Raw genomic sequence first — 16,269 nt, forward strand, 5'->3', positions numbered from 1 at the left:
TTTGACAGAATTGCACATAATGCTCTTAATTTCAATTTTCAAAGAAGTTTTTACTGTTTGGAATAAGCTTCTTGTGTGCCAGTGATAATTCATGGATTTAATTACCCAAAAGATCCCTTAAAATGTTAACCAATGTTTTCATGTGTTTCAGCACAAAACTGTGCGTACGTTCCTACAGCTGTTACATTGGTATCAGTAAAATATAAATTTGAGATAATGTAAACTTAAATATGTTCTGCATGTAGTTCTTCTGTGTTAATTATGGAGACACATGTCATTTAAATGATGTTTGCCTTGGGTATTCTTCACATTGTTAGGAATGTTTAATCAAACTGTAAATGTTTTAAAATATATGACTGTGTGGTCTCTTTAATTAGTGGTAAGGTTCTTTGTTTTAGTTTGGGGGCTTAGTTTCCCTTTTTATTGTAAGATATTTTTTCCTTATGATTAATTTTAAATAATCATTATGAAGGAATTAAACACACTGGGTTTTTTTTGTTGTTTGTTTTTTTTTTTTATGTCTCCCAGCTGTAGGTATCCAGATGAAACTTGAATTTTTCCAGCGGAAATTTTGGACTGCAAGCAGACAGGTATATTTTAAAATTTTCTTTATCACTGAATCCACAAGAGCTTTCTAACTGTGTAGATTATAAATTTTAAGGATTTTTTGTCACAAGCAAAACTCTTGTAAAGAAACAATGTATTTACAATAAATAATGGGTAGCTCTTCTGATTTCCATTCCAATTCATCATTACAAAAAAGATTGTTCAATGGTCAGAACCAGTTGCTTCATCCTGTATTTATGGAAGCAAGTAGAAAGATTATTAATTTTATTCCAGTATATAAAGAGTTACTTTGTTGCCCTGACACACGTTGATTTTCTCCCTCAGAAAAAGTTTAAACGGTAAACCGAACTGTGATAGTTTTCAGTGATAGAATTATGCCTTCTCACTTATTTAAGACCTGTCTTATAATATTAGAGTCACAGAATGCCAGGTTGGAAGGGACCTCAAGGATCATCTGGTCTGCCTTTTCTTGGCACAGTATTACCTAGACTAGATGTCCCAGTATGCTGACAAGCTGAAAGTGTCCAATTCTGGAGAGTCTGTCACTTCCCTGGGGACATTAGTCCAAATGCCTGATTATTCTCATTGTGAAGAATCTTCCTTGTCAGAAGGACAGATCAGAATCTCCCCAGGAGTAACTTGTACCAATTACCCCTTGTATTTTTCGTCAGAAAAGGCTAATTAACTCTTGAATTGTGGTAGTCTGTAATACACTATACTTAGAATGTTCAGGGTATAGAACTTGCACTAACTAAAGAGGATAATCATGTAGTTTCAAAAGATTAGGAGATGCCGTCCCTATTTTGAGAATAGAACTGTGTCAGGAAATAAACTCTAAAAGGCAGGTCCTACCCCACCCCAATGGAAAATTTTATATTCTTGTCTACAGGTGCTCTCCAAGCTTCTAACACATGATGGAGATGATGGTGTTTAAAACAGCTGAATTTGTTACAGTGTGAATGCACCCTTTTTCTGCAGGCAGAAAGAGAGCAGGATAGGAGAACAGCTTTAAAACTTTCCTAGTCAGTTTTAGAATAATTGCTGTCAGATAATAATGTAATCAATATAAATTTCTTTATAATTGTGCTCATATGGGGTTTTAAAATGTCATTTTTTTTGTAATCATAAAGCAAGAGTTGAAAATGTTTTATGGATTTTTTTATATCATCTCTAGTGTGCATCTCTCGATGGCAGATGTGCTATAAGTTGTGATGATGAAGTAAGTATTTAACATATATTTTCTTCCATTTATACCTCTACTGCAATAGAACATAATGTTAAGGTTTTTATTTTGAACATCTCATTGTATATTAAATTCTCCTACTGTAAGTTGGAACCACCTTCTAAATATACTATTTAGATAGTGAGACATTTTTTATGACTACTTACAAACATCCATTTAATTACAAGGTTGACACCAATACCTCAAATGTGCATTGTAATAACTTATACTTTGTGAATCCATTTTAAGAAATAATTTGAAACTGTTTAAAGGCATTTTTTTACTACTTTAACTGTAGAAGCTAATCTTTGATGTTCACACTAGAATTAGATGTGAATTCAGATTTGAATCTGTGAAGGACTAATACATTAATAGCAATTCAGAAATAAAAAAAAAAATAAAAATGTTTGGCTTAATGAACTCAAAGTATCTAATAGTATAAATAATAGGAAATTAAATTTACAGTAAGCCAAAATGCAAAGGCCTGATGATTGTGCCATCTTTAGCAAGAAATGGACCTTATGAGTCAAAACAGTTTCATTTCTTCTGCATTTCTTGCTGTAACAACTTATAGACTCTTCCAGTTAAGGCATCTGTCATTTTAATCATTAAATAAACTTTTCCATACATGAAGTAATAAAAACAAAAAAACTGAACCAGATTCCACCCAGGTGAAGGGGAAAGTGCTTACCTAGCCCAAATTCTAGGCTGTCATTTGCATATTAACCAATTTTAAGGTGAGCGCATTTTGTTTATTACCCCATTCTCCAAAGGATGACCAGATATCTATTGAAAAAGGAGGGTTTTGAACTGTTAATTACCTCAGTATTGTGGCCTTGCTTTACTGTACCTTGCCGTAGATTTCATGTGCAAGCTTTACCTTGAATTGTTTCCAGCTGCTCTTTTTTCATCAATGGGTTTGCAGTCATAACCAACCAGCTTGAGAAGTATAACTGCAGGTAGTCTGGGTGAAGTTAGAGTGTTGTGTAAAATGTCCTCCTTGTTTAACCTAAACCTCCATGCTTTTGGGATAAGAGTGGACAGATTTCTTCCTTCATTTGCAATAGCCTTTATGATATAATAGTAATGTTACATAATTTCTTGTGCAAAGCATGATCCTGCTGCAAAGAAAATATCTGCTGAACAGTTATGGTATAAACTAAAGCATTTAAAAGTAAGTGTTAAGACATTAGTACAAATAGAGTGGCACAATTGTCATACAGAGAATTAGTTGATGAGTTTGGGTGATACTTTTGATTCTAAATACAGAAATACAATCAATCAGAACTACTTTTTTTTTAATGAGCATTTTGAATTTGCTTGTTTCTTATTTTCCTGATGTTTTATATTTTATTTTAATGCTCTGCTTTCTTTCTTTCTTGTTTTTGGTTTCTTAACCCATATTACATGCCATTAATATTATTGTATACTGGAGCTGTGATTTGAACTTCATCAAAGTTGCTGTAATTCGAATGTGTTCTCAGACCTCAGTCAACATTCTTGCTGTGTTTATTCTGGACTTCATGCCTACTCTATTTTACAAGCTCAGGGACTCTCCACCTATGGAACTTTCCCCTTGAAATCCGAAGTTCACTAAACTTGAACCTTTGGGCAAACCCGTGCATACAGTTCACTGCCAACATCTTTGTGAATGAAACCACTTTCATACAACTCTACTCTATGTAAATGCTGTTGTCCCATGCCTTTTTCTTGAACCTGAAATCTCTAAGATTTGCTAATGACAGATAAATGCACCTGACTGTCCTTTGTCAGTGCTAAATTTAACTTACAAACTGTTTCTTTAATGTAGTGCTGAATATTGAAAGTTATTTCTCTTGCTGGCAAGCAGGTAAATGAATGGTGCTGAATGAATATTTTTCCACTGTTAGTGTTTCTAAAATGGGTTGAAATGGAAAACCCTCTTATCTTCATATTCCTCAAGAAAGCTAGAGATTCTGCCTATTGTGTTATGCCTGTTTCCAATAATACTGCTGAAAAATCGTTATCTCTTAAAATTCTGAACAGTGCTAGCGAATGACTATGGCTTAGAGATTTGAGACGTGGCCACTAATTCTTGAATTGAGCCAGTGTTTTCCTGACTGCATATGATCCTTAAACTATGAAATTAAACCTATACTCTTTCTTGTCCGATATAACTGCTTTTATTTTCTATACTGTGGAGAAATACTCTTTCTGAAGCACTGTCTTTAGACTAATCTTTCATGCATGAGGACTATAAATATGTATCCTAAAAAGAGCTCTTTGTTGACTTAGCTCCTCTCCTAATAAAGTTAGTGGGAGGTTTATGATTGACTTTGGGGAGAGCAGTGTTCTGGTATTACAGTCTACTTCTGAAATTCCACCCTTCACACACCATTGAGGTTAAGTAGCTGCCTCTTCTGAATGCGTTTGCTTTACTCAGTTCTTTGCCAGCATCAGCAGCTTTTCACATTGCATTTGCCAATTTTTGGCTTTCTAGCAGATCAAAGGTTGGAAATGAGTTGGTTCAACTTCCTTTTTGACAGGTTTTCTGTCACTGGGGGTGTCTGTAGCTTAGGTTCTTCTGTTAGAATGAATATCTTGCATTTGTGCTAGGGAACGATGTTCTTTCCAAGCATTTGTGAGATTTGGGCTTCTTTGCTTTTTTTTAAAAAACTAAACTTCAAGCCAGAATTTCTGCAAATCTCTACTGTTCTTCACCCCTCCAGAACAGTAGTAATTCTTGGCCAAAATGAGAATTAGCCACATCTAAGCTTCTCTTGAAAAATCAGGCTGAATTTTCACAAGTTCTTGCACAACTACTACTGCCTGGGACTGCTTTCCTCTCTAAAAAAAGCAGAGAGATTTTTCTGGATGTGCAGTGTGAAGCAGAAAGCATATTTTACCATGTCTCTGTGCAGCCCATTTGCAGCAGGAAGGGTTTCAAATCAGGTGAAGCCATGATGGTTCCTATTTTGGAAGACATCCTGCGTGTTTGTCTTGTTTTTGCTTTTTACCCGTATGCCACAGGAAATTCAAGAAAGAATGATAAAATGTGTGCTGATTTAGACCAACCATAGAAATAAGTTAAAGATTTAACACTGAGTTAGCTATTTGGAAATACTGAAGAGAAACTGAGTTATGTTGAGTTTTGAGTTGAAGCTTATGTTTAAATTTTGAAGCACAGTAATTAAAACTTTGCCTGTAGCAAGTAATTCACTTGAGGTTAAAATAGTGCATGTGTGTATGGAGAGAAGCACTGATTTGGGTTTACCCTGGTTTATGCAGCTCATATGTCTGACTTACGAAAAGCTAACAGTCCTACCTCTAAATCCAGCTCCCAATTAAAAACACAATTTGAAAAGCTTTAGGAGACCTGTGGGGCCCCTTTTGCAGAAGTTTCTGGTCCCATCCCCCAATGAACAAATTAAAAAATATTACCTGGTCCCCTGTTGGTCCTGAGGCTGACACTGTGTTTTCATTAGTACATCATTAGACTAATGACATTGTGCTGATGTTTTTCTCCACACACAGGAGAAACCATCAGGAGCAAAAGTTCTATACCTTTGCAAACTTAGTTATAAGTAAAACTTTAAACGACAGATTATAAAAACACTTTTTTATAATTATCTTATATCCTCCCTTTCCGTACACATCTTGTTTTGCATGAAAAAAATGCATAAAAATTAAATCAGGTAACATCCCATAAATTGAGACTACATTCAATTAGAAATTATGTAAGCTGTTATAACAACCTGAAGGCTTTACCCATTTAGAAGTCACTTAAAATTTGAGTAATTAACTTCTTGCTGTATTCTAAAAAAAAATAAATCATATTTGATTATTTTTCAGGCAATCAACTGTTACCTAATAGATAACAATGGATTTATTTTAGTATCTGAAGACTATAGACAAGTAAGTGAAAGATTTTTGTTCAATTATCTCATATAACACATTAATATAAAATTACTTGTTTTTTAAATAAGCCATTATCTTAACATGTTGAGGAATAAGTAACATAAAATTAAAAAAAATCCTTCAATAAAGAATGTAAATTGTTTTTCACAGGAGCTCACTTTCTGTCTCCCACTGGGTAGGCCCTGCTATTAAACTCATAAATGTTCTCTTAAAGGATTCTTTGCTTCAGAAGTATCTGTCTTCCATAAGACATTTTTACCTCAAGAGAAGATGATTTTCTGTGGCATTTTTGCCACGTGAAAAGGGTGGGGAGGTAGGGTGGGAGGATGATGCGAACAAGGAGATTTTACATTGAGACTTGAGATAATGGAATGTTACAGGGCTTTTAGCTGAGGAGTTTGTTTTCTGAAGTGGATTACAGTCATTGAAGGATTAAAACTGAGCGCTCAACATCACAACAGAGAGGACAAGGATCACGATTAATGAGAAAATAATTAAAAATATTAATTTGCTTTGTCTTCATGGAAAATTATTAAAAAATGAAAGTATAATGGCTAAATTCTGCAAACCGTGTGAATGATCCATCACTATTCACATTAACTTGCCTGCAAACTGCTGGGATTGTGTCCCATTATGCCAGAATTGTCTGAAGTTAGATTGTTTTTATGTGTTGGGATTGTGAAAAGAATATCCACACTCCTACTTAGCCCTCAGATGAATTAAATTTGTTATGACAAAGTTGGTTGCTAAGAAACAGCTAATTGCTCTGAGTGACTTGGAAGACTGACTGGGGAGGAAATAAACTTGAAATGAATGCCAAAAAAGAAGCCAAACTGAGAATTTTACTTTAAAATTAAAAGTTTGAATTATTGCAACCTTAAATCTGACACTTCTGAAAGTAAAAAGACACAGATATTTTTCACCTTTGCATAGTGCAAAAGTAATTGCATGCTGCCTCCTGATCCATCTTTCCCTTGTTCCATTTTGGATGAAGCTTTGGAAAGTCAATTAGCACATAATAAACAAGTGAAATAATTTTTTTTCTGAAACTATCATCCTTCCAGTGGTACTAGAACATTAGCAGTTAAGCATGCTGCACTGTCATGCAATAGTCATTCTTCATATCTTATAGGTAAAGCCAAGCACCAAAATTGATTGTCTTATTTTATTAAATTTATTGCTTTCATCCCTTTAGAATGTGAAGCATGTTCTGAATATAATTCTGGGATGTATCCTTCCCCAGATAGTATGAACTAAACCTAAAAATGTAACACTGCTTAAATATTAACTACAATATATTAGAAGCAGCCGCTTTTTGTTTTGTTTTTTATTTTCCTAGTATCTCCCTTTCAAATCTGTATTCTCTGCTTAGTTGATGAATGAGCTAAGAAAAACACTCACTGCAGCATAATCTTGTCTCATTATTTCTCCTATTGTTATTATTCACAGGTACTTAATTGTGGCTTTTATGACTCATTTGGTAGTTGATAGTTGGCTACAGTCAATAAATATGATTAAGTAGAGATTTTCTTTACCTGACAATAGCCATTTAATATTTGTGTAAAGGATATAGTGTGAACAACTGCTCTACCAGAACTAGGCTGAAAATGTGTTATGACTTAATTTGTCATTAGGGCGGATCTAAACCAAAGATGGACAGTAAAGTTGTCTGTATATAATGCTATTGTAAGATCATGATAATTACAATAGTGTATGCTTATATATGTATGTATGTGTATATACACCGTACATATTGTAGATAGAGAAGGGGTAGGGAAGTGGGATGACACGTTATCAATTGTTCCCCTGTCCGGAGTTGCTTCAGCACTGTTTTTCTGTGGACTTCCAAAAGTGCCCTGAACTGCTCCAAGAAACTTAATTGGGGGAAGTGTAATTCTTCATCTAATTTACAACTAAATCCTAGCATACTAAAAAAATAATGAGAATCTGGCTGTTCCTGCTTTGGAAGATAACTAGCATTTGCAGATGGAGCTTTTGTGTCACTGAAATGTCTTTATAAGACTGAAGCACAATTTGATAAATCAGGTTTATTACTATTTAAGGTTCTACTAGTCATTTATGGTTTGGGCTTTTTGACATTGACTGCCTCTCCAATACTTACGATAATGTTTCTTCATCAGTCAGCTACACTTTTGAAGCTAGCATTTTTAGTCACATAAGCTACAAATGTTCCTTTTGTTTCTAGGGGACTTTACACACCCACATGTTTTGGAAAATTTCCCAGGTTTCCCCTGAGTTTTGTTGTTTTGTGTTTTTTTTTTTTAAAAAAAAAAGGTAACACATGCTTTTTCGGGAGGAATGCCTTTTTTCAGCTAGGGCTGTAACTTTTCTGTGTGCAAACTCCCAGGTGCATACTTGAGGTCAGCTAAGTTCCTTGTAATGGAATTGGGGTTTAGCTCATACAAAACCTATGGAATCCGTGCAATTTGAGAGTTTAGTGCCCTTTCCCCCCCATAAATTGTGGGATTTCTCCCTCTAAACAGTGCAGAGAACAGACCAAATCCTTCTGGGAATTGACTCTCTAAAATAAAATATGTCTTCCCAAAATAGAAAAATGCTGTACCTGCAAGATTTTCCACTGTCATGTGAATGGCTGAGGATGATGGAGTCGCTTCCATATTATGTACCAAATTCATAACATGAACGTTTTTTCAACAGAGATTTATTTTTATTAGTCCATATCTAGGACAAAATGAGTAACTCATCAGACTGAGTGGTTTTAAGTATGAAATGACTCTGAACAGAGTTAAAATTTATAGGATTGATGAAATGTACTGTTACAGCTCCTAAAACAGGTCATGCAGGAATTATAAACAATGCTTTTTAATGACTGCTTATGAAATCCTCTCACAACCTGTTCATATCTTTTTTGAGTAACATTTTAATCACAATGGCTTGTGATCAGATTAGTGTGTATTCTTTACAAGCTTTAGGTTTGGATGGTTTTTATTTCTGATATTAGATGTTATGTAATGTACCTCAATATATTGTTTAAGCTCTCACATGTGCTCAGGAGTAATAATGTAATTTGTTTAAGCTCTCACATGTGCTCAGGAGTAATAATGTAATCTGTATAACTTGCCATGACTGTATAGTACTCTTCAGTTTTTTATGCAGCAGTAGTCCTGAAAATTTATCTATGTATCTGCCAAAGCTACTCTTGTCAGATTCTAGAATATGCCAGTTCAAACTGCACTCAATGTTGTTCTGCATTTATCTACCCTTCTGGTAATTTCTGGCATTTTCCCCTTACAGACTGGTTACTTTTTTGGGGAGGTTGAAGGGGCTGTGATGAACAAGTTATTAACAATGGGCTCATTTAAAAGGTAAGAGTTAACTTTCTATCTCTTAAAAAATGTTGTAACAAAATGAAATAAAACAAACCCAAAGTCATGAAAAAGAAAGCCAAGACTGGCAGTGTGACTGCGTTCTCATTTACACCTCTTTTCCATATGATCCAAGTGTAACTCATATTCAGTGTTAAGAGTATTGGAGACAGCCTACAGTGAGTTTCTTGTTAAAAGAAGAGATTATTTGACTATGATGCTAGAACTGTATGCCTCTCCTCTCCCTGCTGTGCTCAAGTGGAAAAGGGATTGGGCCATAGGTACTGCTGAACAGTTTTAAATGGCTCTAAAGCAAATCACTGATGTAACATTAACATTTTGACCTGTAAAAAGTTGGAGATTGCTCAAATTAGGCACTGCAAAATGCCCTGCTGTTAAAGGGAAAGAGTGTTTCACCAGTAATTCATTTTCATTCACATGTTAAGTCACCTTTGAGCATTGCTGTGACTGTTGACCTGGTCTTACTATCATGATGACAATAATAGTGATTTTATGTATTGTCCTTTAAAATAAATTATGCATCCTGGCGAAGTAAGAAAGAACTTTAACCTGTAACTCAACACTAGCGTTCATGTGAAAGTTCATGGCTTTCACATGTTCTAAGAACTGTTCTTTAACCCTTTGTTCTCTTATAGCATGAGAGAAGTGCTGACTGTATATACTAGACTTTTCCCTTTTCTTTTCCTGTGCATTTCTAGTATAAAAAAAAGACATATCACTGATCCCTTCAACCACTGAATTAAATTATTTCATGTCAGGATGTATACGGAGGCCCTCAAACCAGGTGGTTTGTGTGCTTCCTCGGTAAACCAACTCTCTTAAACGCAGAAAACTTTCTGTGCCTCCTCTGCACGCTGTAACTGGATACCACTCCCAGTAAATTACTCACCTGAAATGAAAAGATCTAGTACTCACTGAATCATCCCAAATTCTGGTTTTCTAAGGGTGGCAACCTTTTTTGTGTTTACCACTGCATTCTTAATGTATGCTGTAGAAGGAGTAGACTGGTTTCTATGATGAAAAGATCTGTTTATACAAGAGATGAAGCATTAATGCAAACATAAACATGCAGTCAAAATCAGGGGATAATGCTTTAATTCATCCCAATTTGTTTTGTCCTGCCTAGCAAAGCATTTCAAACAGAGTATCTACTGAACAATCGATGGTAGTAGGCACCACAATTGAGAAAACAAAGACTGCATGGCTTGAGTACTCCATCTAAACTGCAATGGGTGCCAATTTGGCATGGATCATTGGCTTATGATTTTGCTGGTCTTGAGCTCCAAGGGAGTTACAGATAATGAAGCCGCTAGCTCAGTGCAACTGAGCTGCATGCTAAAGAAAATGTAAACACAATGAGCCGATTATTTAAGCACAATAAACTGGCCATTGCCAATCAGTTAAAAATGGGAGAGAATCAAAGTGGTGTAATTGCACTAAATGAGCCACCTGCTTTTCCTGCTGTACAGCAGATAGCTCTGCAGCAGCAACAACAAAAAATATTGAGCTCTGCTAGATCAGACCTTTAAAATTATTCCAGCAGTATGAAGAAGTAATCTTTGCTGGCTCTCATGAAAAATAGGCACATTTTCCATATTTTTAAGATTACTCGTTTGTTTGGGTGAGGTTCTGTTTTGTTTTTCCAAAGCTTATTTTATATGGAATAAGAAGAAAATAAAAAAAGCACTGGTTTAATGCAAAAATCTATTGGTGGCCAAGTCTATTACCAGTACCATTTCCCCGATAGCACAATACAGATGTTGCATGCATTATACTTGTTATTGTTGCTCTTACCATGGAGACAAAATCAGAAAGCAAGATCTGTTTGTTAGCATTTCATTCTGATAATGTCCAGAGCCATCCTTTCTTGCAATTTACTTCTTATATGGCACCTACTGTCCAGTAGGTGAACTATATGGCTTTATCCCTTGTCTTGCTCCTTTTAGTTTAGAAGTAGAAGGTTCTATGGTGCCTGATCTCCACTGCAGTTATTATTGAATTCCCCAGTACCGTGAGGAATGGAGGTCCTGTCTTCCTTTCACACCAATAAGCTGAGTGGCACTGCGCATACGTGCTACCACCTCACTGATTCATGCCAGTTTTCAAGCTCTCCTTCCACAAAAGGAATGAAATAACCCTTTGTGCAGTCTCTCAACTACCACTAATTTGGAGGGATATAGAAGTTCTTTTTAGTTTTGAGCTGGAAGTGTCAAACAAAAGGGGGTTGTTTGCTGCTGACTATATTTCTTTTCAACCTGCAGCAGGATGAAATTCAATTTTTGTGTTCACTGTTTATTTTTTAAAGTGAACTTAAATACCTCCTTCCCTCCTCAATTTCTTTAGACTCAGTACTTCTTTTGAATAATGTGTACATATGTATGTATGTATATTTTCTTAGTTTACGGGTTTTATATTCAAGGAGAAAAAATATATCTGGGACTCCACAGCTACGTGACATATTCTATGATTTCATTTAGCAAAATGATGTTTATCTTATGCCCTGAATATTGCACATAGTTAAATAATTTAAATATAATTTAAATTTATTATTAAATAAATTAGGATGTGCTTATGGAAAAGTATCTGCTTCACATAACTTAGAAAAAAGTTTCTTTACATTTTCCTGGTTTCCTCAACACTTTGTTTACATAAAAACACTGAAAAAAAAATAGATTCAACTGCTCAAAGCATGAAAATTTTTTAAAAAAACAAAACCTACCAACCCCACAATAACATTAGAAAAATGAAGGGCTATTACAGCAACAAGATCCCCAAAGAAATGAATTTAATAAATTTGTAAGAGAAAATTAAACCTCTTTACTTTCAAAACTAAGCAATTCCATAAGACATATACGGAAGTAGCATAATTTCCTCTTAACAATTCTGTTTCCACCAGGCATCTTCTTGGCCTGTGAAGAAGAATCTATGCTTTTGTATTTAATCATTTTATCAGGATATGACTGCAGTGGTGTACCCCTGAATTCCAGCTTTCCTGGGTGTTAAAGCTCACACTAATAAGTTCTTCTTGCTTTGAGATCTTCTGTTTCTCAGTTTTACTTGCTTTGTTCATACTTATTCTTGTGTTTCTTAGTGAAGAACGCATGCTGTCCATGCCCCTATGGATATGGTCCAAATCTGTCCCTGTCCCTGTGTTCTCAAAATGCATGTACATAGAGGCAGACTTCATCTCTCTGTCTTGACTTTCTACATAAACAAAAACTAGCAAGTGTTTTGTCTCCAGGTTGTAAGATTATAAAAAAATGCAGAACTCTTTACTAAGTTACTTAAAAGGAGCAGAGCATTCATAAAGCCAAACCATGAAAACGGTAACATGTTGTTCACCAACAGGACACTGAGGCAGTACAGCCTTCCAAATGAAGGTTATTTTTCTTTTTAGTTTAGGCCACTCTTTCTCATTTATGATTTTTTTTTTTTTTTAGTAAGATATTCTTAAATTCTTTGTGAAGGTGTTAAGTGGATATTTATATTTAACATTTGTGTTATTTTCATGTGGATTATTACAGTCATTGATTTGACCTTCTATTACTTTGGCAATGTTATTGAATGTAGACGTATACTTTGGAGAAGTGATAGTCTGCAGGAACAATTCATATTGGAGTTAGCATACTTAATATTGGAGAAATGGAGCTGTGAGGTAGCAGTTCTGCAGGTAGCTGTTCTTACTAAAAAATAAAATAAAAATCCCTGCCTTGAGTGATTATTTATTTAATACAAGAAAAAAAAACTCAAAGTATCCTCTATGTTTCTGGCATAAATACCACAAAACATAGTCAGGTAGATGAATAGGCATTTTTTTGGATGGGTAGGCAGAAACCATTCAAGGTAGGAAAATGAGCAGTCTGTTTCCAATACATACCTTCTGTATTAGCTGTCATGCGCATTGCAAAGCAAGTATGAGGCCTGCACCCTTAATCTTTGATTTCTAAATGAATGCTATGTGATTGTACCACCCTGAATAATGACATTCCATTTTCATCAACAAAATAACTATCAGAAAGGCAATGGTATAGCAGACTGCCTAGTACAGGTTTACAAGTAGGTACAAAAGAACCAAGCAATATCTGTAACTTCCCTCTTGTCATTACTGACAAGAGCCCTGCTCTGACATTTATTTATTTTCCTTTCATTTATAAGATGCGCATCTGACACCTGTGCTCTGAAAAACCCACACTGCTGTGTGGTATGTTTTCTGTTAATATTTTGTCCATGTGACACCTAAAATTAAGGTCTTAAAGCTGAGTTTTGTTGAGTTAGAGGTTACATCTCTGTAGAGTTGTTATAGTTTATATCTCTGTAAATATTGCATTGTTAGAGTTATATTTCTGTAAATATTTCTGCTAATTTAATGCAGTGTATTAGTACATGGGGATCTTTCTACCCACTTATGGAGAAACCCAGGCATGTGTGCTATCTAAACAAGTTGTCATTCTGTATGCTGGAAATACAGGTTGAGTTGTAGTTTTATACATGTTATGCTTTGGAGCATCTTGGCAATTGGGAATAGCTGAACAACAAGGACAAAGATATGTGATGACACTTTTTTTTTGTCAAAATGCTGTAATTTATTTTTATGCTTTTCATTGATTTTTTTCTTGGTGGTGAAAGGTATTAGTCTGACAGATTCTGAACCTTATTAATCTATCAGACAATGAAGGTGGAAGAGCCAGAACAGCAACACTATGGTATTTCTTACACTGTCCTACTACCTCCCTACAAGGACCCTCTCTATATCTTAGAACCTAGTTAATTCTTCATACCATTCAACACCATCCTTCCTTCCCCTCCTTGCCTGAATGCCAGAAAAGACTGTGTGAGTTAATGAGCATTTTTCCACTGCAAGTGAGCTGTAGTCACCATTAATTTTTACACAGACTACTGAGTAAAGCATAGTATCAATAGTTAGGGCTTCCTATATTATTGGCTTCCTTTGCATGATGCTTTGGAGCACTTCTGTTTTTTTCTATGGACTTGACATTTACTTCCGTAGTAAGAAGCTTATTATTCCTGCACATTACATGAAAAACCCCAAATCTCAAAGCAGTGACAGAACATTTGAAATTTTACACATCGAAGATCTTTCAGCTGTTACAATTGCCAGTCAGTGATGAAATTTTACACCCTCAAGTGGAAATCTCTAGATGGGCTGAGAAATCTAGCTGAAAGCAGTAGAATACATTTGTTAATATAGCCTGTGCTGCTGGTGGGTCTTAGAAATTTAATTTTCTTGAACCAGATTCATACTCATTTTTAAGCAAATTGCCAAGTACAAAAATTGCAGTTTACTATATCAGGAAACTGAAAATCAAAAGGGTTTCACTAAAACATATTTGACCCCTGAAGTGGCATACGATGGATGTGCACATTTTTTGTTAAAGTTATTTGCCATTAGTTAAAGATGATTGCACATAGCCTGTGTTTGTCCTATGACTGATATTGAAAACAGTTGCACTGTAGACTTGAGCATCCAGGTGTGGAAATATGGGCAGTTAATTGCATAGTGATGTCGGAAAGTCTCAAGCGTGTTATCTGTAGCAAGAACAAAGTTCTCCTGTGAGGTGCTGTAATACATAGCAGGGACTTGGGCACCTAGAAGGAATTGAAATTAAATTTGGGGAAATAGGAAGTTACGTTTACTAACTGTAGTCAGTTGAACAGGATATGGTTAGCTGCAAACAGTTATTTAAAACTGTAGTATAATCACTTTGGAAAAGGTAAATCTGGAAGCCTGCCTTTCTGCAACACCTATTTAGGTCTGTCTGAGTGAGAAGAAAGCTTACTTTCTAAAGTCACAGAAAGATATTAGTAATGAAATAGTGCTCTGGAAATGACACTGAACAAGGAAGCACCACAGTGTCTTAGGCTGCTATGTTGACTACAAATACTGTAATTGCTTTTATAAGGGATAAGGCAGGAAAGCTCTTGACTTCCTATTACGTTTGCAAGAAAAAAAAAACAACACAACCAAAACAAAACTGGATTTCAATTTGTGAATGCCTTGGAATCCCTCTATACTGAGCCATAATACCATTCCTAGTGACAAAGAACCCAGAACTGATTTACTATACTGAAGTGTTCAGATTTCAGTGTGGTTATGGGCTTCATCCACTGATCTTTGAAATGTGCTGCAAAATTCCTATTTCTTTTTAGCACAGAAGAAGTGGGTCTTTTAAGATCATTTTGCAGTAATGTTTTTGCTGGTATATTTTGCACATCCTGTATTATAGCTGTTGGAATCATCTTTAGAAACTTTCAGATAGGTGTTGAACCTGCTCATTTTGAAAGTTACTGAGATGGAAATGCGTTGTTCAAACACAGAACTCATTCCATGTTTTTGTTAAGTGATCTGTCTACCATGTACCTTCTACAGATTTGCTCCTCTAGTGTTTTTTTTAACCTGGACACATCATCTGTTTTCTAGTTTGCTCCTAAACCAGAATTTTAATGCTGGAAACACCTTCGAATATACTTCCTAAAACTAAACTCATTGTGATTCCATCCACAGTGGTATTCAAGAATTTCCAAACAATAATTTTGCAGTATTGCCAGTGAATTTGAAGGGGGTTTATTACAACTTTTCCCTTCTGACATCACTCTAAAGTTTAGTATTTCTTTCCTTGTTAAATGAAAGTTTTTTAACTATGCATAATTTAATATTATTATTTTAATGTATATTTTATATTGTGTAACTCTTGCTCATAATACAGTATTAGATTGTTGTATACTCCCTACGATATAAAAATCTACAACAAATATGATCTAACATGTCAGAGTACAATATTATATTTCTGATTATTTGTCTGATTATCTAGTTCAATCTTTTAATGACTTTTTTTTCTCAGGGCATCTATTACATCTATTACAGTGTAACAATTACAGAAGAAATGTAATATGAGTACAAACATTGGGGGGGAAGGCTTTTTCCAATATTTGAAGTTCAAATTATAATAGACGCTCCATGTGGCACACTGTAGTAGTATTTGATTGACACTTCTTAGCATAATATTGAAGTCCACAGATTAATCAAGCAGTTTTGCTATATGAAATTGAAAACTGAAAAAATGATTGCACTTTCAAACACCAAATGGTCACCAAACTTACTATATTGAAAATTATTTACAAAAAATAAAGAAAAACTGAATGCCATTTTACTTGGAACACTACATCCTGAATGAAGCAGGATAGGACCATTTCATC

General features: G+C 35.0%; 1 protein-coding gene and 1 long non-coding RNA gene across 5 annotated transcripts in view; one reads left to right on the top strand and one right to left on the bottom strand.

Moving 5' to 3' along the window:
- Positions 1-16,269, bottom strand: part of LOC133270559 (uncharacterized) — a 985,299-nt gene that overhangs the window by 926,086 nt on the left and 42,944 nt on the right. The window lies entirely within an intron of this gene.
- CACNA2D3 (calcium voltage-gated channel auxiliary subunit alpha2delta 3) overlaps positions 1-16,269 on the top strand; it is a 448,379-nt gene that overhangs the window by 402,392 nt on the left and 29,718 nt on the right. For all 4 annotated transcript variants that reach the window (XR_009743824.1, XM_061455854.1, XM_061455855.1 and 1 more), the window contains 4 exons: positions 529-590; positions 1,742-1,786; positions 5,621-5,683; positions 8,963-9,033. Coding sequence is in view for 3 of the 4 variants with exons in the window: in XM_061455854.1 (XP_061311838.1) it covers positions 529-590; positions 1,742-1,786; positions 5,621-5,683; positions 8,963-9,033 (241 nt within the window). In the remaining variant the exon portion in view is untranslated. The remainder of the gene's footprint in view (positions 1-528; positions 591-1,741; positions 1,787-5,620; positions 5,684-8,962; positions 9,034-16,269) is intronic.

Source organism: Pezoporus flaviventris, unplaced genomic scaffold, assembly GCF_033815535.1.
Source record: "Pezoporus flaviventris isolate CSIRO_AGI_PZ_B2104156 unplaced genomic scaffold, CSIRO_AGI_Pfla_v1 ptg000021l, whole genome shotgun sequence".
NCBI classification, from domain to species: Eukaryota; Metazoa; Chordata; class Aves; order Psittaciformes; family Psittacidae; genus Pezoporus; species Pezoporus flaviventris.